This window comes from Podarcis muralis, chromosome 9 (genome assembly GCF_964188315.1).
Source record: "Podarcis muralis chromosome 9, rPodMur119.hap1.1, whole genome shotgun sequence".
NCBI classification, from domain to species: Eukaryota; Metazoa; Chordata; class Lepidosauria; order Squamata; family Lacertidae; genus Podarcis; species Podarcis muralis.
Genome location: NC_135663.1, coordinates 21,057,457 through 21,083,334, shown reverse-complemented (window position 1 = coordinate 21,083,334; position 25,878 = coordinate 21,057,457). Strand labels below are relative to the sequence as shown.

General features: G+C 41.2%; 2 protein-coding genes across 12 annotated transcripts in view; one reads left to right on the top strand and one right to left on the bottom strand.

Moving 5' to 3' along the window:
• Positions 1 to 458: 458 nt before the first annotated feature.
• TRMT10A (tRNA methyltransferase 10A) lies at positions 459 to 25,514 on the top strand. 6 transcript variants are annotated; one of them, XM_077933868.1, is made up of 9 exons: positions 459 to 588; positions 1,381 to 1,662; positions 2,668 to 2,830; positions 3,796 to 3,867; positions 4,793 to 4,867; positions 5,973 to 6,122; positions 7,874 to 7,979; positions 9,163 to 9,309; positions 25,439 to 25,514. In XM_077933868.1, exons 2-9 carry the CDS (start codon positions 1,469 to 1,471, stop codon positions 25,474 to 25,476), a joined length of 945 nt encoding a protein of 314 aa, XP_077789994.1. In that variant the 5' UTR covers positions 459 to 588; positions 1,381 to 1,468; the 3' UTR covers positions 25,477 to 25,514. The 6 variants fall into 6 exon arrangements, with proteins under 6 accessions (XP_077789994.1, XP_028599243.2, XP_028599247.1 ...); XM_028743410.2 differs by lacking the exon at positions 25,439 to 25,514 and adding an exon at positions 11,269 to 12,350; XM_028743414.2 differs by lacking the exon at positions 25,439 to 25,514 and adding an exon at positions 10,870 to 10,982.
• C9H4orf17 (chromosome 9 C4orf17 homolog) overlaps positions 12,205 to 25,878 on the bottom strand; it is a 154,201-nt gene continuing 140,527 nt past the window's right edge. For 4 of the 6 annotated variants that reach the window (XM_028743406.2, XM_028743404.2, XM_028743403.2 and 1 more), the window contains 8 exons: positions 21,097 to 21,317; positions 19,347 to 19,526; positions 18,528 to 18,595; positions 17,545 to 17,694; positions 16,431 to 16,512; positions 14,484 to 14,655; positions 13,239 to 13,270; positions 12,205 to 12,638 (listed from right to left, as the gene is read on the bottom strand). In XM_028743406.2, coding sequence (XP_028599239.2) covers positions 12,430 to 12,638; positions 13,239 to 13,270; positions 14,484 to 14,655; positions 16,431 to 16,512; positions 17,545 to 17,694; positions 18,528 to 18,595; positions 19,347 to 19,526; positions 21,097 to 21,244 — 1,041 coding nt within the window. In that variant the 5' untranslated portion in view covers positions 21,245 to 21,317 and the 3' untranslated portion in view covers positions 12,205 to 12,429. Of the gene's footprint in view, positions 12,639 to 13,238; positions 13,271 to 14,483; positions 14,656 to 16,430; positions 16,513 to 17,544; positions 17,695 to 18,527; positions 18,596 to 19,346; positions 19,527 to 21,096; positions 21,318 to 21,413; positions 21,587 to 25,878 lie in introns of those variants that run through there. The other 2 variants (XM_028743407.2, XM_028743408.2) reach the window with 2 other exon arrangements.

Here is a 25,878-nt window from a genome sequence, read left to right as displayed (position 1 = left end):
AAGTAAGACTGACCCACTACTCTCCCCACCCCCGCAGCTACTGCCCAGATAAACACTGCCTCTGAAAATGGAGGTTCTCTTTCACGGTGTTTCTCAAACTTAGGTCCTCGGGTGTTTGCTGGACTACAACTCCCATCATGCCTGACCACTGGTCCTGCTAGCTAGGGGTGATGGGAATTGTAGTCAAACAGCAGTTGGGGACCCAAATTTGAGAAACACCGACTCTCTTTTTCGTGAGAGAGAGAGCGTGTTCCCAACACTGCCGTGTTAACTTTCATATAAGTTGGTAAAGCCGGGCACACGCAGGCAGCGACGGAGTCAGCTAAAGTACAAGCCGCAACACGTCGGCGCGTCAACCTTAGGACCCCAAAACATCGCGCTAGTCGCTCGCCCTCCCGCCCGCCAGGGGCGGAGCTTCCTTCCCTGAGCCCCGCCCGTGGTCGCGAGGGGATTTGCGTCACTGTCGCGCGCCGGGATCTCACGCTTCCGCCGCTCAGCCTGAGGTAGCGCGTGAGGAGACGGTTGGCGGCGCGCAGCCCACGGCGTTTGTTGGTGGCGGTTGCTGCGGGTTGGCGCGCGCGGGTGCAGGCAGGTGCTTTCCTTTCCTTTCCGCGTTTCTTCGTATCCCTCCCCGCTTCAGCATTCGGCCGGGCGCTCCTTCCTCCCTCCCCACCCGCCTCAGGGCGGCGATTGGTAGCGAAGGGAAAGCTGTTGATAACGGACCCCCCCCCACACACACACCTTTTAAAACGCTTGGGTTTATCTCTCTCTCTTTTTAAACAGTAGTAATAATAATAATAATAAGTGAATCTACAGACGGCTTAGCCGCGTTTAGTCTGTCGCAGCGAGAGCAGCTCCAAGTGTCTTAAGAGGCTACAAATGGGTTGAAGCTCTCGTAAAAATAAAAATAAAAGGCAAGAGGCCGCAGCTTCAGGTAAAAGAGGAGGCGGACTTGGCTGAAGCTTCTTCCGCAGCGAATTATGTCCGTCTTCAGTAAGCCTCCTCAAGGCTCTTAATTTCTGAACACACTGAACACACTTCCTTAAGCTTCTTACCAGTTTAGGACATCTGCCCATCGTATGGCTTATTTGAGGTGACAAATTGTTTGCCTCGTGCCTTAAACGTGTGCTATCCTTTGTTCATAACCACCGATTTGACATTAAAGCATACTGATTTTTAGAAATATACTGGTGGTTTTTTTTGTTTTCTTGTTATCCTCCATGTTGGTTCATTTGCAACATAATAGGAAAATAGGTTGGAAACAATATGTTGCATTCCTAGTCTTGTAAGTTTCTCTGAGATTAATTGTTATAGTTCTAACAAACAAAGATTTCTATGCATACTTTTAAAATAATATCAAAACTTCTATTTTATCCACAGTATTGGAAGCAGAAGTTGTACAATATATTGATTCCAACATTTGTAGCATCTTCAGGGAAAAAAGAAAAGTAAGATAATTAGAAAGCTCATGTCATCAGGAATGCTACCAGAAAACCTTGTGGCATCCAAGGTTACTGATATAAAAGGAGATGGGAAGTGCAACCTTGATCAAATAGGAAATGAATTACTGGAAAAGATGGAGAATATTGAAGCTATGTCAAAGAGGCAAAGAAAGAAGCTAATGAAACAGAAACAGTGGGAAGAACAAAGAAACTTGCGCAAGTATGGGTTATTTCTTGCTACAAGCTTGGGTTAATAACTGAGCAGGTTCAGGTTATATTCTTCTCTCTATCCCCAATTTGTATAAAAGAAAAGATCAGAAATGGGCTTCTTTATCTCATGCCCTTTTATTCCCATTACTGTGGGGAGAAGTGAAAAAACGTGTTAGGGAAAACTAACATTTATTTAAATGCAGGATTGCATGATAAAAACCTGCTTAGAAACTACTGCAAAACCTATATTTATTTATTTTACATTACACTAGGCATTTGATACAATCACCTGATTAGAATAAATGAGTCACAGGAATCTTATACATTTCACATATGATTTAATGTGTGTATCATGTTTTAGTTTTCCTGCCTTCCATCATTCAGATATGGAAAAAGGAAATTGTGCATTTATTCTTCTTGACCTTGGCATTTCTATCCCACAACACGGCTAACAGTTGCAATGGAGTTCTTGAGCTTTAACCAACATTCTCTTCAAATCCCTCTTCCATTTTTTCTGTGCTGCAGTTTGTGTGAAGCTTTTGTTTTGTCCCAGTCAAGACACTGGAAGGAATAATAGGTTCAGTTGTACTTCTGCTTTGATAACTGTTTCTCCTTGAGCAGTTTCTTTCTCTAAAAATCATTTTTTATAGACAGTTGCTTATGAAAGACTAAGAGTAAAGCTATTACTTGTCTTGCAAAAGGATAACAGCAAATCTTTCCCCTGGGATGAAGGTGATGAAATTGATGAACATTTCAAGAAAGGGTGTGTATGTAGAACTAGGCATTGCGAGTGCAAGGGCACAAGACAGCAAGTCAGAGAGGCCAGAGCACTGCAGGTCAAAACACAAAACACTTGAAGAGAAAGACTGTATGAAAGTGTTTGTACCCTAGACAAGATGGGTGAGCTAGAGTGCTTAACTAATCTACTACCATCTCTTTATGTTGCATATGTGTGCAGAAGCAATGTATAGTTAATACCTTGGCACTTGGGTGTTTACAAATTGCTATCTTTCAGACAGAAACGTAAAGAAAAACGCCTGAAGAGAAAACAAGAGCGCCAGTCTCAGTTGGAATCTAGCAACGATGGAAGTTTCAGGAAACGTTTGCGTAGAGATGTTGTTCCTAGTACCCTTCGCCTTATTATAGATTGCAGTTTTGACAATTTAATGGAGCTAAAGGTAAATGAAAGTTATATTTTTCAGAAGCAAGTTATTTAGGGTGCTTTTGTTTGGTTATTAGGGTATGCCTATAATAATGTAGGCCAGAGCTTTCCAAACTGTGTGTTGCCACATGTTAGTGTGTTGGGTGTAGTGTGTAGGTGTGTGGTGTGAACACATGGCACTCCTCCCAGGGCTAGAAAGGGGTTAGTTTAATCTCTGGTTTCCTAATAAAACTGAATTACTGTGTCACGAAATGATGCATGTCTAAAAGGTGTGTCACCAACATGAAAAGTTTGGAAAGCTCTGGTGTAGGGCTGTAGAGACATACAGATATGTTAGTAAAATAAGGCTATTGAGATTGAAACTACTGTATAATGTTTCTGTTTTACAACAGTGGGTAGTATGTAGCACTGGTATTTAGTGAGCACCACTGGTGTCCAATAGGCTTGGAGACATTTGCATCTCACTTTCCTAAAATGTTTGTTCTACTGTACTTAATAATGAATGGCAGTTGAAAGCACATGGTGAAGAAATTCCTTCTATTCTAGAAGGAATTGTGCATCACTGTTAATTATTACAGTGGTTAGACTAGGATTACTGTCGTGTACACACTTGATTATAAGAAAGTTCCACTGATTTCAGAGGGGCTTGTTCTCAAATAAGCAGCCATAGAATTGCATCTTAGATATTTCCTTTTCAGTTTTAACTTGTTTGTAAATTAGTATTATTTTTTATTTTCAACATGATGACCTTTAAGTACAATAGTGAATATGTGAGATCTTTGAAAAATTATTTAATTGCAATGTTATTTTTTATAGTGACTTAATATTTCTTTTCCAAAAATAAATGTTCTATTCAGAAATAACTTTTTGTCAGTTAAAAGTTTCCTTTCTCTCTCTTTAGCGTCTCTGAATCTCTTGGTTAAAGCATTTTGTGGTGCTTTCTCTGAAGGACAATATAAAAACAAATTGTGTTGTATACAGGATGTCAAGAAACTTCACAAGCAAATTCAGAGATGTTATGCAGAAAATCGCAAAGCACTCCATCCTGTACAGGTATGTTGTTGTAAACTATTTTCTGATTTTTGTGTTTGGACCAGTTATATACATGAAATGTGAAAGGCCACTCCTTCAAAAAATGAAAATATATTCTTTAATAACAAACAGAGACATAATTTGACAGTATTTTTGTCAGACTTGCATTTCAATATATTGTTAAGTGCAAATATCTGTGTATGCCTAAAAACAGGTATAATCTTGTCATGCAGTTAATATTTTAGAGTACTTGTGTGCTTGTCTAGTCCCAAGTCCAAAACACAACACAAGCAAAGTAAGATAGCCATCCTACCTTATGTAGAAGTATTTAATGGCTGGTTAATTATGGTATAACTACATTTTATTGCAATAGAGTACTCATTTAAGCACTTTTAAAAATGCAGGGTGTACAAAGATTAAATTAAGACTGAAATTGACTAAATATTTGGTTTTTATATAAATAGGCCATAACCACACTGTTTTGCTGTGGAACATTTTAGGCAAAATCCCGTTTTGTTAAATCCTGTTTTGCTAAAATACCATATTTTTTGCTCTATAAGACTCACTTTTTCCCTCCTAAAAAGTAAAGGGAAATGTGTGTGCGTCTTATGGAGTGAATGCAGGCTGCGCGGCTATCCCAGAAGCCAGAACAGCAAGAGGGATTGCTGCTTTCACTGTGCAGTGATCCCTCTTGCTGTTCTGGCTTCTGAGATTCAAAATATTTTTTTTCTTGTTTTCCCCCTCCAAAAACTAGGTGCATCTTGTGGTCTGGTGCGTCTTGTGGTCTGGTGCGTCTTATAGAGCGAAAAATACGTAATCAAAATCCATTTGAACACCTTCAAAAATAATATATGCTTGTATTGTTAGGGACAGAGGAGTACCTAATTAGAAGTTAGATATTAGCAGTCAACATTATACACTTCTTTTGCCTTTTTATCTTCCCAAGTTTTACTTGACTAGCCATGGAGGCCAGCTAAAGGACAACATGAATGAAACTGACAAAGGATGGGTAAACTGGAAGGTACTGGCAATTTCAGATTTGCTTAACTTTTGTTGTGAACACTTTTTCGTCCTGTTTGTGTGTTTAAATGAATGCCCCAACCACAGGGCTGCCTTCATATGTCTTCAGAAAGTTGTATAATTGTTTATCTCTTTGGCATTTGATGGGAGGGCCTTCTACAGGGCGGGTGCCACTACTGAGAAGGCCCGCTGCCTGGTTCCCTGTAACTTCACTTCTTGCAGTGAGGGAACTGCCAGAAGGCCCATGGAACTGAACCTTAGTGCCTGGGCTAAATGATGTGAGTGCAAATGCTCCTTCAGTTATACAGCGCCAAGGTTGTTTAGGGTTTTAAAGGTCAATACCAACACTTTGAATTGTGTTCGGAACCATCCTGAGAGTCAATGTAGATTTTTTAAGAACGTTGTTATATGATTCTAGCCATATGCTCCCAGTTACCAGTCTGGCAGCTGCAACCACTTCACTACTAGCTTTTAGGAAACACATGAGGTGGGAATTCTCAACCACATCATTTCTAGCTTATTAGATTGTGTCGTGAACTCTTTTAATTCCTCCTTTGATGATTTTCTGTCCGGTCAGTTATGAGTTTGAGTGAGAAGGCTGCTTTGTTTATGTCTGGGTTTCTGAATTATAAGTGAAGATTGATAAATTTGAAGAAGAGAACAGTATTGCAATTCCTAAGTGAATGAGCATATGTACAAAAGGACCTTGTTGCAGCTTTTTCATTTTCTGTTTTAAAAATTCTGCTGTTTTGAGGCCAGTCATGAATCAAGTTTTTCTTCTCTGTATCCAGGCTGATTGGGACATGTTTCTTGACAAGAAAGTAGTTTGATTCAGAGGATCTGCTCAAGATGTAATGTTGGGCAGGTTCTCTTGAGACAGACTTCCTTCTGCCTTGGAGGTGGAAGTAAAAATCTCATCTAGTCTTCTAAGTAGAGCCAGTGACATTGTTAAAATCGCACCCACCACATTATAGCACATGTAGAAGAAACAGTCGAATGTAGCTGCTTTTTGTAACTGTGTCTACCACTTTGACTGGTTCTCTGAGAAAGTCCTTCAATAGTTAGACAATTTATGTGATACATTTGTGTGTATTTGTGTCTTGAAGGATATCCACATTAAATCAGAACATTATAGTGAACTGATGAAGAAAGAAGACCTTGTGTACCTTACATCGGACTCTCCTGAAGTCCTGAATGAACTAGATGAGTCCAAAGCCTATGTCATTGGAGGCCTTGTGGATCACAATCATCACAAGGTAGAGAACTAATGTGTGGAATCCTGTGTATGTTTACTTGGAAAGAAGTCCCGTTGAACTCAGTTAATGTGCATATAATGCTATGGAACATGATTATTTTAAGCTGCTGCTTTGTGTTATAATGTGAAAGGCAGGTTGCTACTTTTCTGGGCACCTGGCAACATCTACAGTGGTGCCCCGCAAGACGAATGCCTCGCAAGACGAAAAACTTGCTAGACGAAAGGGTTTTCCGTTTTTTGAGTCGTTCCGCAAGCCGACGTTCCCTATGGGCTTGCTTCACAAGACGAAACGTCTTGCGAGTTCTTGCAAGTTTGTTTCCTTTTTCTTAAAGCCACTAAGCCGTTAATAGCCGCTAAGCTGCTAATAGCCGTGCTTCGCAAGATGAAAAAACCGCAAGACGAAGAGACTCGCAAAACGGATTAATTTTGTCTTGCGAGGCACCACTGTACTAAAGTAGTGGATTTTTCATTCTTGAGTTACTTCCTCATTGAATGCTTTGAAACTGAGCAGCAAACATTCTGTTAAAAGCCCCCCCCCCCGCCCCTTTTGGCTTTGCTCTTTTAGAATTGGTGGTTGCTTCTGTGCATTTTTGCCTCCTTCAGTAGCCAGTCACATCAGACTGAGCATTTGGAATGCAAATTCTTTGTGTCAGCAATTTATATTTGGAAAGACAGAGAGGTCGAACTAAAGGCAAATAAACTAAGAAAGACAGACTATCTACTGCCCCACAGTTGTGGGAAGGATGGGAAGAGAAGACATTAATAAATCATCATACTTCACTTGCCATAGAAATCTTTCTGTGCATGAGGGATGTACTGGAAAAGCAGAGAGGTTAAAAAGCCACACTGTTCTCTGATGAAGTATGATGTGAGGCGCTTACAGTTCATTTAATCACCCTGTACCAGGACTCATAAAACAAATTTGAAGGAATACTGAGTTTTCAGGTTGGCTTCTGTCCCCCTCCATCATTCTGTACATGAAATTTACAATTTGGTATTTGCGGCCCATGTTGCAGTATGGTCCCTAAAACAGCTACAGCAAATGCCCACAGCAGCAGCGTTTCTGTGGTTGCTGCTGATATTAACAGATCATTTTCTGTGATGGTTATTTTAATCATATTTAATGTAGTAATGGTAGTAACTAAGAATAGACTCCCAAGTAGCATATCCAAGTGTTTGTAACAAATAGAGATGCTGAACATAAGCTTAAGTGAAAATATTTAGAATATACAAATAAAGCAAGCAGTTGGGTGATAATAGTAAACATACCAAGCACTTAATCATCTTGTTCTTCCTTTAGAAATCTGAGTGGTTCATAGTGTGCCGTCTCATCGATAAGAAGGTGGCATGCAACTAAAGCACACAGAATAATTTCAGGGAAATACTTGCTTAAGAGCGGATTTTCCAGTATTTTTGGACAGCCTCTGACCTGCAGGTGTCTTGAAAAGTCTGGCTTGTAAATGAGCTGTATTTGCCTGCTTGAGTATGAATTGCATCAAGTTATTTGTTTGAACACACATAAGGCACAAACAGTAAAGCCTCTTAGGATATAGTTGCAAAATATTTTACTAATTTGAAACAAACTATATATAAGCTGTATGAAACTTTTTTTAGTTGTGCCATATGACTTCTTCTATGTACCCACAGCTATATATATATAAAAGACAAAGCTCTTAACATTCTGTGAAACTCTCACAATGTACAGATCTGATAATCAGAATTAATTATTTTTTCTTCTGTGTCTTATTACAGGGCATTACATACAAAAGAGCACAAGAAGAAGGCATAAGTCATGCACAACTTCCACTAGGGATCTTTGTGAAAATGAACAGTCGGAAAGTTCTGGCAGTCAATCATGGTAAGGATGAAAGTAAACAAAAAATGAAAATAATAAGTGTGTGTATAGTCAAATGTTATCGTGCACGACACTTTCCTTTGTTCTCCTTTTAAAGGCTGATGGTTTAAATATGGACCTTGTTGATTTTTGCCTATACTTTCTTTGTGGCATTCATCTGAGATCATTGTCATCTGTTATCTCATTATGTCAGATGTCTTTTTTACTTAGCACCCACATGCTGTGATTCAGTAGATAATAATAGTGATAGTAGTAGTAGTAATAATAATAATACTATTTTTGTAGCAGCGAGTGAGAGAAAACACAGTCGTTTGGTCTAGTGCCACAGGTAACGCAGTAATTCACCTGTGTGTAGTAGCTTTGTAGTACTCTAGACCTCTTGAAGGATTCTGAAGCTGCATATAGTAAATGTGGCAGCAGGCAGTGGGGATGAGCACACTAGCTCTTACTCTTTCTTGTCATCACCCTTCACATGTGGACAGTGCAGTGGGGAGCCTTCAGTACTTGTGGAGGCTCCCCACGTTTTAAGGCACTGATTTTTCAGAGTTCTAAAACTGTTTCACGCTGCCCCACTCACGTTTATTACAGTTTGAAAATACATAAAGTGAGCTGTATGCTGCTTTTTCTTTTTAATTTCCACTAATTCTTAGATGTTTCCAAATTTACTAGTAGGCATGTTTTTCATAAATGTCAGAGACCAGTACCATTAATTGCCGCATATGCTGACTATTTGATAGCAAGTCAACTTTTCAGAACAAGAAGCTAGCTTTTATTTTTCAACGTCACATCCACTGGATTTCAGCAGTAATGATAACACCTGGAAGTCTAAGAAACTAAGCATACAATGCACACCACTCCCCTCCCCCAGTTATTATGTCTCAACTGATGGGTGTTAATTGCCACTCCCATAAATAGACCATTAGACAATTAAACAAGAAATACTAGGGGAAACCTGGTAATTGCTTCCTACACAGCAAACACATGCTGACTACTTGCATAGCTGAAAATGCTATATAATATTGGCAGGTGTGAAAGCTTTGCTTGTTCAATCTTCCTGTGTATGATTAACTATCTTTATTGTTGCTGCAGAGGTTATTATTAAATTTAGTTTCATAACTTCAATAAATTTCTGATTCTGTCAGACACTTCCATTATTTTTAAAGGACATATGATCTTTTTGCTGCAGTGTTTGAAATCATCCTTGCATTCTTGGAAAAGAGAGACTGGGAGGAAGCATTTTTCACGGTTTTGCCACAACGGAAAGGAGCCAAACCACTAAATGAGACAACCGAAGCCACCATGTGCAAGCGGCAGAAGTCAGAAATGGTACAAGGTGAAATCTCAGATAGTGAATAAGCATCTCTGGATGTTAATTTAATTTAAATATTTAATATCCAAAGATGGCAATGGATGGAGGCTGAATGAATACACAGGAATGGTTTGCTGTCCTTGCAGTGTACAGTTGTTTATGGAGTGCTGCATAGCTTATCTGTTATTATCAAGCACTAATTTTATTTGCCAGATCTGGACTTGTACTACTTAGAAAATACTTGATTTTTGGTAGCTTTTTAGCCTGCTAAAGGGCATTTAAAGAAAACTTTGTTTCCCAAGGAAGCTGATATATATTTTTCTTTTTATTATTTTTCTTTAATATTTGCCAGAAGGGGGAGCTTTTAAGTTTGAGTAGCACCTCTGATTTTTATTGACCATGCCAAGATTGTTTTCACAAGTACTACTGCCAATCACTTGTTCCTTATTAATACCTGTGTATCTTGATTTCCCCATCCTTGAATACAGAGTTTTGTATTAAATACATAACTGCTAGTTTCAACCCAGTTTTCCATTCAAATTTAATTCCTGTCTTCTGAGGCATTCATTTAGCCATCACTCTCAATTTTCTGTTATGATATTTAGGCTATAAGACTTTCATTAATGCATTTTATGTTACTAATTTTGTCCCATTAAAAAAACAAAGCAGATCATGATTTGTACAGTCCTGTTTGTGTCTGTAGTCTTCATGTTATAAATAGCATATGCACATATGCACTGAAATACTTTTCCTCTTTGTATTTCTGTAAGGAGTAGCTGATGTAACAGAGCTGCTAAGGGCGAACTTCCATGGCCAGCTGAATCATTTCAGTTATCTAGTGATGCATTTTAAGAATGAAGTGGCAGGTTAAATTAGGCTTCGAGTAAATGAGTGGCTTCCAGTAGCCTTCCCCAACGTGGTGCCCTCCAGATGATTGAATACAACTCCCATCAGCCCCAGCCAGCATGGCCAATTCACCTTTCAAGCTTCATGACTGAGTAGGGATTTGAGCCCAAATCTAACACTGTTTTCAATACCACACTTGTTCTTCTCGTAAGAAGCAATGCACTAAATGTTTGTGGGGGTGTTACTATGTGTTGCACATCTCATGTAATTTGCGTATCTTTCCAGTAAGAGAATACCACCAGCTAACCCACATAACTTTCCCTGCCTTGCTAATGGCATCTGCATCATGTTCACAACAGACTGCTCTGGTTGTTTGGCACTGGTAACCACTAAATCTTGGTCTGATCTGTTTTAAAAACTAATATTAAAGTTCCCATGGAAGTCTGTTTTATATGCTTTCTCTCTATTGCATTAGCTACCTTTTAAGAAAATAGTTGACTATATGCAGTTCCCATAACATACTGAATGTTTATTGTACATTGTAGAGGTTTTTCATTTTAATGACTTGGAACAAAATCTCCAACGGCATGTTTAATAACTCCCTAGGGCAAGTTATATAAATATGTGCCCAGGAATATTGGGTTGCAGTCTGCACACTTTTATGAAGTGTTTGACATGGATGTATGGCTATTTAAATTATTATGACTTTAGATTTGTGTATCTGAATCTTTTCTGTAGCCCCAGACAGACAGGATCCTGAAGACTGCAGACTCAGCTGTTAGTGTCTGGGGGGAAAGAGTTTGAAGATGGGCCATATCACTATTATAGTACAATGAAATGTGACCACCTCACCAGAATAGTCTTGGCTATCATTTCTGTGCTCTGACTTGTTTTGGTTCTTCTTTTGGTGGGAAACTCAAGTCAGCAAAAGAGCAGGTGCACATGGGTATTGGGTGGAAGGGGAATTGGAGGGCATAGGCATTATTTTTCCTCCTGCAACTTTATGCTAGGGTAAATAAACAGATGGCTGTGCATCAGTATCCAAAGGGCAATATATGGTGTTCCATATGTGCCCTGTGGCTTTTCCAGCCCTCATCTCACTGTAGCCCCTCGATTTTCCCCAATCTGCTTCTGAAGGCTGGAGAACATTCACAGAAGTGACACAAGAAGCTGTAGCCCGAAAGAGAAATTGGATTGCCCTCCCCATCCATGCACCTGCAGAAACCTATCATTTGTGCATAGTGCTCTGGATTACAATATAGATTTCATGGCAAGTACACTGGAAGATATTATTTATATACCACTTAATGCTAGCAACAATAATATTAAAACTTTCTTAGGTTGAGAAATTAAGGGAAAGTGTGTAAGCAGGTGTTTCTTTTATGTAAGTAACAAGACCTTAAAAACTGGCTTAGTGGCTAATAGGTCCCTCGGCACTGGTGTGACATGTGTCTAGTAGATGGCACAACTTGAAACCTAGGTTGTGGGTATTAAAAAGTGCCTTTTAGCACTCAGCAACTGAATTGCCAGAATGTTGACAATGGAGTCCACCAGCACTGTTCTGAGTTATGGCGGCCATCACTGCCTTTGAGTTCCATAGTTTGGCTACATGTTGCATGCTCATTTGAAATCTGTTAGAAAGAGAGAGCGTATTGCATTTCCTTTCATTCTGGCTTTTGGGTTAATATCACTGATCCAAGTAAATAGCTGGATTCTCTCGGAACAGCCAACTAGAAGGGGCTCCCTTAATGAATTGTCTTGACCCCAGTCCTAACAAACTACATGGATATGAACTCCACTAAAATCCAGCAGATTGGAGTGCTATTGAATGACTATACTATAGCCACTTAAAGCATTACTGACCTGAATGAAGCCCAGGGGAGCTGTACTAAGTTGTAAACACTGTTGACTTATTTTTTCGAATGTTGACCTGCAGTGCATTAATTTTAAAGAATATTCAAAATTCTGAAGATTATGCAGAAATAGATCACTTCTATCATTTGTATTCAGAAAGAATGAAAATGTTCATGATATCTTTTCATATCAATTACCAAGACACAATGACATGCACTCTTAAAAACAAAATGTTTATTTAGCATTTTGTTTACCAGTGTTCTAACATTCAGTATTTTGTGTGTATGTGTATAACTTTACAAATACCTGTTTAGCAGGTAAAACTCTTAAATGGTGTGGCTATAAACTTTTTCTAACAACAAAAATGACACTTTAGAGCTTTGGAAAAAATTGTGTGAGATTCACTGTACATGTTATCTTCCAAGAAAAGCATTGTGCTGATTTTCAGATGCTCTGAAATCGGGCCTCACCTCTTGAAGCAGCGTTGTGTCGCTTAGAGTAAGCCTTGTTGTACAGCAACTGGGTGCTGTTTTGGGATAATGCAGGACTGTGGGGGTGACTTTGAAGAACTGTGAGTTTGCTGGGGGAACGCTCTAGAGCCTCAGAAGTTGGGATTCGGATTTTCTCTCTTGTGTGTGTACTTCTCTCCCTGTCTGAATGAGATTGTGAAAATCAAAGCTACATTAATGCACTGATAATAATAATATAATAATAATTTATTATTTTTACCCCGCCCATCTGGCTGAGTTTCTCCAGCCACTCTGGGCGGCTTCCAACAAAATATTAAAGTACAATAGTCTGTTAAAAGCTTCCCTAAACAGGGCTGCCTTCAGATGTCTTCTAAAAGTCTGGTAGTTGTTTTTCTCTTTGACATCTGGTGGGAGGGCGTTCCACAGGGCGGGTGCCACTACTGAGAAGGCCGTCTGCCTGCTTCCCTGTAACATCTCGCAGTGAGGGAACCACCAGAAGGCCCTCGGCACTGGACCTCAGTGTCCGGGCAGAATGATCGGGGTGGAGACGCTCCTTCAGGTATACTGGACCGAGGCCGTTTGAACTGAAGGTTTTTTGTCTATGCATCTAATGACAGAGCTGTCCTCATTTATGCCATATGACAGCAGTTATGTGTGATGCTGTCAAGAGGCAAGATGATGTGGCTTCCTCTCAACTAATTTTAATACATATGAACTCAGTCTCTTGCAAGCATGGTCTTATTTTTCTGGATAAAAATGTACAATGCATAACTAGCCTCTCACCTTTACTGGATGCTGTTCCTCTGCTTGAAAGCCTAAAAAAGAAAGAAGACTTCTTAGGTTTTTTTATACAGTTTATATACTGTTTATTTACAATGGCTTTTAAGTGGTACACAGTAAAGACAAAAAGGTAAATATTGGTTAAAAACTATATAATCAGAAGTGACTTTAAATGCCTGCTGAAATTTTAAGAAGTATTCAGCAAGGAGGTGGCCTGTCTAATATCAGCTGAAAGAAAATTCCATGAAATTGGAACAATATTAGGCATTCTGCATAGTATGAGGTACAGTACAATTTTTTTTAGGATGGATGGTGGAGACAGGAGAAAAATCAATGTGCAGATCATCCACATTTGAGCAGAAATACAACACAATGATAATAATTTCATTAAAAAGAAAGAAGTGTGAGAGCAATAAGTCAGGAATTTGTGGTTTCCGCTTTCAACATTCTTTATTGCCGTGGCTGTTGCTTAGTTCAAGGACCCCTTAGTTCAGGAGCAAAGATAAACTAGCATTTATTATAGTTAACAAAATGTGAATGCCACTTGATCTTAGTAAAACCTCTAAGCAGTTCACAAGAAATAGTAAAATTATCAATAAACACAGTTAAAACAATTAAACATTTAAAAGATGTTAAACATTAACAGTAAAAAAAATTTTTTAAAATTCCGTCATATATTTGTCCGGATTTACTTGCCCCCCCCCCCCAAAAAAAAAGTTTTAACCAGGGGCTGAAAAGAGAATACAGTGAAAACGCCTGCTTGATCTCGATCGCAAGAGAGTTCCAAAGTAGAGGTGCTGCCAGTAGTAGCCTGAGACAGTATCTCTCATTCAAAATTTTACTACTGAATGAAATGCAATAGAAAGATTTCCTGGATAAATGCACAATTCTGCATGGTTCCCCACCAAGATTTATTACCCTCAATTGGCTTTTAAGATATGACCTAAAGTTTTTGGATTATTTCCTGTTAGAACCAACACAGGCTGGTTTCCTCAGAAGTTATGCTTTGGCCAGTAGCTGACATTAAAGGTCAAATACCTTTTGGTGGTTTGGAAATGACATGGATTTTTCCTTTTCTTTCTCAACCTGCTTTACTTGTGTAAATTACAAGATCTCAACATCACCATCCATGGTGAGCAAAAAGTGCTAGTTGTGAATAATCCCAGCCCATGCTGCAAACAAGGCAAATGACCAATCTGGTGGCTTCCCAGTAGCACCATACCTAGGGCAATTCATTATCAATTTTACCTGCGCCGGCTCTCTTCACTTGCTGGTTTATTTTGAAGTGCTCTTTCAGCTTTCAGCATATCTCGTAAACTCAGAGCCTCTACGTCCGCTTCTTTCAGTGCCCTTTTCTGATAATTCAGCAGATCTCGGCTGGTCACGTCGGAACGGATGAAATTGGACACAAACTCCTTCTCTGAAACACCAGGAATATAGATGCAGCTTGTGTTCCAAATGTTGTGGCTTTGCAATTCAAATAGGTACAACATTACCAGGTAGTAATATTAATATAATGGATATGTCAGGGTCTTCTGTGTGCATGGAAAGGCTACTCCCCATTTTCTTTCGATGGCAGAGAAAGGTCAACACAAGCCTATTTCATAGGAAGAACACTCCCAGAAATAGGAGAGGATGGTATGGACATATCTGTGTGTGCACCACAGACTAAATATCCAAGAACTTAATCTTAAGGGTATAACTGTGATGCTACTTCTTTCATCTAATGGAAATAAAATGCATTCCAGGTTTTTCTCCATTCAGGTTCCCCCTCCATAATATTTCTTAAACAAATCTTAAGTTCTTTAAATATAACACATACGACGCCTGTGAGAAACATACAAGCAGGATTCAAGCACAAGAGCACTTTCCCCTTCTTTGGTTTCCAACACATTTGTTGTTAAATCATCATAACAGTGGGAGATGTGTAAAAATTAAATATAATCTAATTTGGGGTGGTCCTCCTATCAGCTGTCACCTGGCAGCAGCAATTGCATCAGGCTGAAAAAAGAGGAGGGAAGAGAAGTGGTGCAAGGCTGTTCCAAGAGACCAGCTGCTCTGCAACCCTTTTCTGGCTGAAGAGTGGGATAAAATGCTATATATAAATAAAGCATGGGTGCAGGCTGGGGGTGGGGTTATTTTCTTGTCCAAGGCCAGAACCTGAGAATCGTATAGCCTGCCCTATCATTAGGCGGAGTGAGGCAATCACCTTAGGTGGCAGGATCTGGGGGCTCATTCCCTGTGACCAGAGTGCTTTGGTAATTTCCCCTCACATAAAAGTTTGCTACCACCCTCTAATCTAGTGGGACCCCCTTAGCATCACTCGGAGAGTGGAGGATGCAAGTGTTGAAGTAAGAATCAACTGCTTGCCCAGTCAGCTTCTGTACATGGAAGTGGGGAGAGGATGAATGTAGATGAATGTAGGTTGCCTCGGGCAGCAAAATGTCGAAACAGCTCTGGGCTATATAGAGGTTTATTGGGATGGGCAGGTGTCAGTTCATTTCCTTACCTCCTGAAACATCCCTATATATCGTGGGAGCTTTAGAACCTCCTGCCATGCCACAGCTGACTTAGGTGTGACAGCTGAGTAGAGAGATAACTCCTCTGTTATATATTCAGTATCCCTCAAGTATGCAAAAACTGCTACCGTATTTGGGGTTGGCACTTCTAAACTGGCAGGCATTCATCCAATAGTTTGTTATCAAAGGGAACGATAATCTGATTTTATATACATAGAGATAGATATACAGTGGTACCTCGCAAGACGAATGCCTCGCAAGACAAAAAACTCGCTAGACGAAAGGGTTTTTTGTTTTTTGAGCTGCTTCGCAAGACGATTTTCCCTATGGGCTTGCTTCGCAAGGCGGAAACATCTTGCAAGTTTGTTTCCTTTTTCTTAACACCGTTAATACAGTTGCGACTTGACTTCGAGGAGCAACTCATAGAACGCGGTGTGGTAGCCTTTTTTGAGGTTTTTAAAGACTTTGGTGATTTTTGAAGCTTTTCCAAAACTTTCCCGACACCGTGCTTCGCAAGATGAAAAAAATCGCAAGACGACAAAACTCGCGGAACGAATTAATTTCGTCTTGCGAGACACCACTGTACAAAGAGGGGTGTGCTCTCCTGCTTGCCACATGCAGCCCAAAGTCAGTTGACACTTCAGCCATGTGCAACTATCACATGTTCTCTCCTTACCTTTTAGAGTTGCCTTTGATAACCAGGTTTGGATCTCTGCAAGCGAGTCTGTCTGTAAAATATCACGAAGCCTTTCCAAGATCTAGGAGGAGGACAGATCAGACCAATGAAGCACTGCAGTCAGGGCTGCCGCAATACATTTTGCTGCCTAAAACGGGAAGAGTGCTGTTGCCCTTAGGTCCTGGCTTGCAGGCTCTCCATCTGGTGGGCCACTGGGAGAAAAAGATGCTGTGCTAGATGGGCCATTGGCATGATGCAGCAGTGTCTTCTTCTGTTCTTATGACACCCCCATCCCAGTTACACATACGAAAGCCAAATGGAGTGGCACTTAAACATCAGCCGGGGGCCAGTGTCCTTCACCACACCTGAGGGAACAGGATAGCTCAGAGGGCACCCAACAAGGGGTATGGTACACAACTCACCACGGTGACTGACTGACTGACTGCTGCCCCCTGAAACCAATGCAGTGGTGGCAGCACCAATGCTTGGGCAGCAAATGCAACAAATGTTATTAGTATTCAAAGCCCTTACAAGCCTAGGTAGGGCCAGTTTACTTGTGGGATTGTCTTGCCCCCCTGTATGCCCACCAACCACTTTGATCTGCCGAACTGGCACTGTTACAGCCTTGTAAGTGTGAATCTCTTCCAAAAGTACACATTTTTGCAAGCAATTTCCCCTAATATGATGCATTTTGTATGTTACGTTCACCGATGCATGCATGGTTACACACATTTCTCCGTAATATATACATTCTTGTACACACCATTTGGCCTGGAGACCTGCATCACAAAATTTGGGTAATTTTGAAAGTATCTGTATTTCGGCATTTGCTTTGTGAAGAGTTCTGTAAAACTCAGGAGCTTGCAACATCAAAATCTCAGAAATGGCCTCCTCTCTCTTTTATGGGCCATCATTGCCACCTTTTCAACAGATTGGTGGTTTTCAAACTGGCCGTGTAATCCTATGCATATTTACGCAGAAGTGAGTTAAATGCAACTTACCCCCTAGTAAACATGTATAGTATTGCAACCTAAATGTACTAAATGACATCTTTTTATCAGTTAAAGCAGAAGCATATGATATATGACATAATCACTTAATGATGGTATCTTACTTTTATTTCCTGTTCCAGGTAAGTAGGGGTATAATTCATATTCTCAATGATGTCTGGCCTGTAGTGCGTACCCGGGGCAGGTAAAAGAGGGTGCTCTGGAGGAATCCTATTTTGTGGATTTTCTGCAAGGTATTTCCTCAAGGGATCGTCCTGATGATAAAGCAGAATATAAAGAGACAAATACAGACAGCCCACCGCCCCCCAAAACCCACCACCCAACTTTCTCTACTTCTTTGCTTTTGATTACCTCCAATACATCTGGACTAATCATTACGTTGTGCATTGGAGGAATGGAGAACCTGTGGCTTCCCAAATGTTACTGGATTTTGCATAGCTGATGATTGGGGTGATGGGAGCTGGACTCTATGTCTGTATGGCCCATCTCTGCTTTGAGTATAAGGGTAAGGCTGTGGTTGCAATGGCTCTCTTGCTATTGTCCTCTCTAGAAAACTGATGGGGTTTTGCACCTTGAACCCTTTAAATGCGTTTCAGCCATCTGGATCCTACAGGATTCCTGGTCAGCTGAAATAGATCAACAAACTCCAATTCTTAAGCCCTGTTCAGGTGTTCAGTATACACAGGTGCTGAATCCACGTATAGAATGGGTATAGCAAGCTTTGCCTCCAGCCAATGCACACTCACGTGCATGTCTGCAAATGCCCTTCACTATAGAAGCAGAGAGCTTTACATGATCACAAGAATAGAGGCGTCTGCCTGTAAAGGCTTTCGCTTTGTTCAGGCAAAGTAGAATAGGTTAGGGTTTGAGGTAACTTCAAAGCGCCACTGCCACCCTCAAATTTGTCATCTGCCCTTCACCAGCAGGTTAGGACAATTTAAAATTCAGAATTAAAAACAAAACAGATTATAGTCCCAGAAATAAGGTAAACCCGAAATCATGAATGGAGTGTTCTGCAAGAGTAAGGATGCTCCAAGAAGTCTTGATGGTTTCAGTTACAAATACCAGCAGTAGTTTGGCTCGTTACCCTTCTCTTTAAAAGTGGGGTGTTTCCTGTTCTTTGCTTGAGCTCTGCAATTTCGTCTCTCATAAGCTCTGAAATGCAATAGAGGGATTTTGCATGAGTTTTCATGTTAAGATTATAGAGGATTAAAGCCTGGTGAGACCTCTTGAAAAATACAGGAATTCTATGTAACATGGGAGGGCAGAGGATGCCTCCAGTGTAGGTGGCACGATACCGTGGTGGTTTTTGTGTCAACCAAATTTTTGCAAAGAATTTACAGACGTGTACGTTCATCATCATGGGACACGGGTGGCACTGTGGTCTAAATCACAGAGCGTAGGGCTTGCCAATCAGAAGGTTGGCGGTTCGAATCCCTGCGACGGGGTGAGCTCCCGTTGCTCGGTCCTTGCTCCTGCCAACCTAGCAGTTTGAAAGCATGTCAAAGTGCAAGTAGATAAATAGGTACCACTCCGGCGGGAAGGTAAACGGCGTTTCCATGCGCTGCTCTGGTTCGTCAGAAGCGGCTTAGTCATGCTGGCCACATGACCCGGAAGCTGTACGCCGGCTCTCTTGGCCAGTAAAACAAGATGAGCACTGCAACCCCAGAGTCGTTCGCGAATAGACCTAACGGTCAGGGGTCCCTTTACCTTTACATTCATCAGCAACTCAATCTAGTGGGGGGTAATAAAGGAGGGGGTAATAAAGGCAGAGCCGTAGCTGGGGGTGAGCTAGCCAAGCTTTCTGCCCCAGATGAAGCCTCCTAAGGGGTGTCATTGAGGCTCTCTAATTGTGGTTTTGAAGTAGACATCCTATCTCTTTGTGCAAGCAACCAGGGGTACTTACGTCCAACATTCGCTCTAAGTGGGGTTTGTACCAGGCTTGGCAGGGTATTGTTGGGAAAAGAACTGTCAGTGGGCATTGCAGTGTTTCTGAGAAGTTGAGCATGTTCTGTGCTTGAGTCAACGAAGCGTCCTTCATTGTATCCTCGGTCTTTCACAACACAGACAGGTGCATCATTTAGTCCTGGGTGGGGAAAAAACGCATTTTACATTTTTCTAATTGTGCAGTTGGTTTTGGTGCAGGGATACACTGGAAATGGGGGTCTCAAATAGGGATGGTGAAGAATTTTGATCCTTTTTGTAGGCAAATCTATCAACTCCACACATTTAAAAGCAATGTCAGAATTGAAACACAGCCATCCTTCAAGCAGAAATCTGAATTTTGAGATGCAATCCTCCAACTCAATGGCATATGCAAAAATACAAAAGTGGGCATACAAATGGAGATATTTTTGAAAACAGAAAAATGCATTATATGCATTTTTGTACATCACAAAACTGCATGTTACTCAAATTTGCGTACAAAACTGGGGGATTATTGGGGAAATTTTGCACTAAAATGCTGGTGATTTTTTATGAGGGATTTTTGAAAAACATCAAATTGCTGCAGAAATGTGGAGAACGGAATTTAATACTGGACAAACTAGAAACTGAGAGAACCAAAACTAATGGATCCTTCCATCTCTAGTCCTGAACTAAAGTATTATAGTTTCCTAGGGCTGGTTCACATATGCATGTATGTTTGATTATACAACACTTAGTTCCTACATGAATATTGATTGTATGATTATAAAATCATACCTGTGAATGAGTCGATCCATGTTTGTTTGTTTTTTTGTCCCAAAGCTTTGATTTCATTCACACAGCATAGCTTTATGGAGATGGTTCACACACAAGGCTTGACAGCCATCAGCTGATGCGGATTTATGTCGGAACCAACACTAGGTGATTCAGAATTGCATGCAGTTCTGCCCATAGCTGTCAACGTTTCCCATTTTTAAGGGAAATTCCCTTATTCCGAATAGGATTCCTCGCAAGAAAAGGGAAAAGTTAACAGCTATGGTTCTGCCTGAAGTGCAGAACAAAATGGTGTCCCCTCCCCAGTCCACATACAGGAGTTGGCTGCAATGGCTGTTGAATCTTACTTCAAACTTATGGGAGGGCAGAGTTCTGCCCTTCAAAAAAAGAGGAACATGCATTTTTAAAAACCCTGCATTTAGGCTGCATTCAGATGTGGTGATTATAGTATTGGTTTTCCTAGTTTTAATGCTCATACTTCTGTCCCAATTTCTAATGTTCCTTTTACACTGCAGTATCCGCAGTGTTTTGGAATTGCAGCTTCTTGAGCAATATGCTGCCATGTCATGCTAAATTTTAGATACATGGAAAGAGCTGCATATGCCAGGATACCACCTCAGATTTCATCACATGAGTGGCAGTGGTGCAACCATGAAACCCGTGGAAAAATGACAACGCAAAACTCCCACACCTTTTTGAGTTCACGGGGTTGCAAACAGGTATTTTTTTCCTTGGAAACAACGCAAAAATAAGCACTAGGCTTCTGCTAGATTCCACTAGATTTTCAAGAAGCAGCTTTTTAAGATCACATGAGATGCAAAAATCGACAGGTAAGAAAATGTCAGGAAGACAGAATAAAGCCCCACCTGAATGTAGCCTAAGTTTTTGTTCAGGAAACGCAAAAAATGAATACAGAGTTTGGCTTGGCCATATTAACCCTTCCAGGGGGAGTTTACCTCTAATGTGGCACACTGTCTTTGGATGTGGAGAGTGTCTGCAAACAAAGTAACTTGTTTTCCCGGAAGAGCCCTCATTTGCAGCTTGCCGCGGGGTTCCCAGGGGGATCAGCTGAGGCTCAGGTTGTGCTCTAAAATTGATATTCATCTTAATGGGTTTCTATTTTCTTCGCCGCTATTCTTGGTACCACAGCTTGTAGCAGCATCTCATCCAGAGAGCCCTAATGAGGGAAGAAGAGAGGAGACAACACACATGGACCTAACGGACACATTTTGCTCTTCTGTGCTGAACATAAAATATTTGTCAGTTAACTGACCGGGCAAAGCAGTTTTTGCCCTGCGATATCAAGTTTTCATCTCAGCCATTCTGAGGCCTTCAGACCTTTCAACTTGGACTTTGCTCTCTTTCTCCTCACTGGCTTCTCTCTTCCCTGAACATCTCCTCAAAAGTCAAACAATGGGGCCACCAAGCCTTCATTGGGAATCTAAGAATCTTTTCCCTCCAGAGTTCTGTATACATTCCCTTCTTTTATGACATCTTTCAGCCTCATACAAGCGTAAAGCAAGCATGTGATTTCTTGCTTACGGTAAAGTGAGCCTGTGCAGTCTGAACAGCTCTTTAAATAAATACATTTCCAGTGGTGTGTGAGGAATTATAACAGTGTTTATCACAGAATCAATACAGTAAAGTAAGCAAGACCCCATGTGATTATTCCTCATTTGGGACTGCAAAGATGTTTATTTATATAGATATTCAGCCTGCACAGGATCATCAAATGGATATCAAACAAAAAAACAATTCCTAAATAAGGAATGTGGTTTACCATAGGATTGATGTCAAGCACGCAACTCAGGAAAATATACAGACAACAGACTGACTATAAAGTCTGGTGTGTTTCCACAGTTATTTCTTTCTATGAACGGTACATTGACTGTTAGCATGAGGGTACCATGTGTGACAGTTCCTTTTGCCCAAAACAAGCATTGGGACAGATATAATTCCATACATTTCAGTTTCAGAGTTGGGCACCACCACCAAGAAGGCTCTTTCGGGCATCACAACATAACAAATCTTGGCAAGTCATGGTACAACGGACACACACGAAAAGGACAAAGGGGGATGCATATTTTCAAAAAATATTGAACGTGCTAATTTATATGTATAGGTGCACCTTTAGAAATAATTATCATTTAAATGGAAAACAATACAATTCACCTGTGTGCCTGCTCAGACTGCTGCACAGGTGTCAGTTGTTGATGGACAACTTCAAAGCCTCTCCTGTTCGTTCTTCCTTTGGGTTATTTATCTTTAAACTGGAATTGAGTTTGGCACAGCCCTTCAGACAGAGGATGCCTTCAAAAAGAAGCCCTCCCTCTGAGTCACAGCTCTTCAAACAGAGGACTGTCCTGCATACACTTATTAACCCTACTTTTTGGCAGTTCCGTGTTTGATAGGAGGAATCCCTGAAATTTCTGCCACATTTCACAGATCTGCTCTAGTTTAATCTCTTGGGAAAGCACTCATTTCGGGGCACTCTGCATTGGACACAGGGCATTCAAACGACTGCCATAGGAAACCCAGCACATATTCCAGTGTAGCCCAAAGTGCCACTAGATGGTGCTCTTTCATGCCCTGCAATCTTTTACAGGTTGAACATTTCACCTCTCTTGTAGCTTCATAGGACCAGTTTTCTCACAGGTGCTGTAGGTTGTTCTCAACCAGCTTTATTAACATGCGACCCTGAAATTTTCAATCCCCTCCAAACGTATGCCAAAGTTTTGTGCTGGTTTGGTCCATTTTGTGCTGTGAAGCCCACATTTTGAGCTGCCCTCCCAAACTGAATAACCGATAACAGCAATCCATGGTTACAAGGTAACACCCCAAAAGCCAACATTGTCTGATCCCTTCCAAAGAGATACCAAAGTTCTGTGCCATTTGAAGCTTTCTCTACCCACTGAATGATCTGTTGTCTTGCAATGTCCTCTCCTGGCATATTAGTAACAACCTCCAGGCGTTGCTGAACTACAACTCCCAAAACTTCCATCATCCTTGAGCACTGGTCATGTTGACTGGCTAATTAGAGTTGGAATCCAACAACATCTGGAGCTTAGCCACCCCTGCATTATGTTAACCATGTGATTAGCAATCACATTTTTGGTTTTAAAAATGAATAAATACCAGTTTAAGGGGTTGGGAGTGTTTGGTCACAAACCCACAGCAAATAGGGATGGGAGATTTAATTCTTCCCTACTATCTTGGTGAAACACACCCCAACACTACCACAGAGCAGTTAGCAGTGGGAAAACATGCATTAACACCCTTGGCTTTCTTTATGAGACTGGTAAAATGTTGATTATGGCCTCGATTTACATTATTATTGCCATTATAAAAGGAGCATAAAGAGGAGATGACAATGCAGTCTTCTGGTGTTTCAGGGCTGATCCCAATATAGAGTATCTTTCTCTCTGTAGGAGTGTTTGGGAATTCCTGTAGATGCAGAGTGTAAAAAATTTAAAAGCATCATTTAAAAATGAACAATCCACATTGCAGCAAAGTTCCACGAGCCAAATCAGAGTATGCCCACAAATCTGTCCTGAAACATGGATTCTCCACTCCCAATCGTAGGATAACGTAACATTAGAAGTAGTTCCATTGCCTTCATTCAAAGTGCTAAGATTCATAGGCCAACTGGATAGGATAGCTTATTTTAGAGACGTGATTACTTAGAAATCCAAACACAACCCTGGCAAGTGTTGATCTGAGCTACGTTTCCAGCCAAATAGTCTCCTATGTGGAATCCAAGCATGCTATATTCACCAGCCCTGTGCACCCTTTCATTTATTTATTCAAAATGATTTTAGTGACACTTTTCATTAAAATCACAAAGCTATGTACAAGATAAAAACATAAAAAACAAAATTACAGTAAAACTGAGACATATCTAGTCATTACCATGAAAACAAAAAAAACACAGCAACAAATGAAGAACACACTTCACCCACCCTGAAGGCTTATTCCTTGGCAGAACTGAGTGCCGGTGTCGGGATGACCTATTCCAGTTTGTGCTTGCTACAAGATTAATTATTGCCTGCGTGAAATGAACCAAAAGGCACAGACTTCTAGGAAAGAGGCTTTGCTTAGCAAATGATCCAGCAACTATCAGTTCCTAGGACTTGTCTCTATCATGAATTGAGTTATGTCCAGCAACTTGGCCCCTAAACTCCCTTACCTCAGAAACATACAAAGTCAGACCACTGGTCTGCTTAGCTCAGCTTTCCAGGGTTTCAGACAGAATTCTCTCCTAGCCGTACCTGAAGATGCTGGGGGTTGAAGCTGGACTTTTCTGCAAGCAAGGTAGATCCAAGCATTGGGTTGCATCCAGTGCTAGACCAAACCCAGGGAGATCAATGGAAATGGCTGTTAGGTTCCTTGATTTGAGTGGGTCTCCCCTGAGTAGAAAGGGACACGGGTGGCGCTGTGGGTTAAACCACAGAGCCTAGGACTTGCCGATCAGAAGGTCGGCAGTTCGAATCCCCGCAACGGGGTGAGCTCCCGTTGCTCGGTCCCTGCTCCTGCCAACCTAGCAGTTCAAGAAGCACCTCAAAGTGCAAGTAGATAAATAGGTACCGCTCCGGTGGGAAGGTAAACGGTGTTTCCATGCGCTGCTCTGGTTCGCCAGAAGCAGCTTAGTCATGCTGTTCACATGACCTGGAAGCTGTACGCCGGCTCCCTCGGCCAATAAAGCGAGATGAGCGCCGCAACCCCAGAGTCGGTCATGACTGGACCTAATGGTCAGGGGTCCCTTTACCTTTACCCCTGAGTAGAAATTATTTGGCTACAACCCATTGAAATGAAAGAGGAAGCTTCTGCAAAGGATCATGTGCACATCAGGCAAATTGCATGCACACCTCAGCCACTGGATCATGGGGAATGTGGAGCAATGTTTGGTAGAGTGTGCTCTGGTTTAAGCAGGGCCCACAGTCAAAAAGATACCTAAGGGACCTAATGCATACCCTCCAACATACCTTAGCTGAAAATAGGGATGTTTCTCACTCCCTACAACCGATCCTCCTCAATCCCCCATTTTTTGCCTCCCCCTCCGCAGGAGAGCAAGTGCTGCCACCACCACACAAACAAGACACAGCAGACACACACCCTCCACTGTCTTGAGAAAACCCCTTCATCCTGATTTGATTTTATTCTTTGGCAGATTTACAAAAACACACACCAGTAAAGAAATTTTAGAAATGGGTAAGATTGTGCACGGCTGTGCAAAGCATTTTATTTTTTAAAAATTAATCAAGACTCCTTGTGCTTCTTTCCCCTTTTCTTCCCGTCCAGGGAGGCCATGCCCTCTGCCTGCACCTCAGAGCCAGTAGTGCGACTCATGCAACACACAAGCTTTACTTGATGTATGTGCTTTCAGCTTCGTTTCCAATCGTATGTTTCCAGCTGAAGCAACCAGTACGCGCTGATTGGAATCGGCGTCAGGAAGGTCTGACTTCACCGAGGGCCTTTTGGCAAGTGTTCGGCACCCCCATCACTCGTTTCAGGGGGTGCATTGTGAACACCGCTGGCAGGGCAGTTCTCCTCCACATCCTGGAGGAGTTAGGAAGGCTACATACTTCCCATAGTAGCCCCTTAGTACCTCGTATGGGTCAGAGAGATGTTATTGTCGGCCATCTTCCAACGCGCCACCTGGTGGCCCCCGGAATTATACATATTTTATCAACCTTCTGAGAAAAATACAAAACATTAAACAAAGCCACAAAGACTTGCGA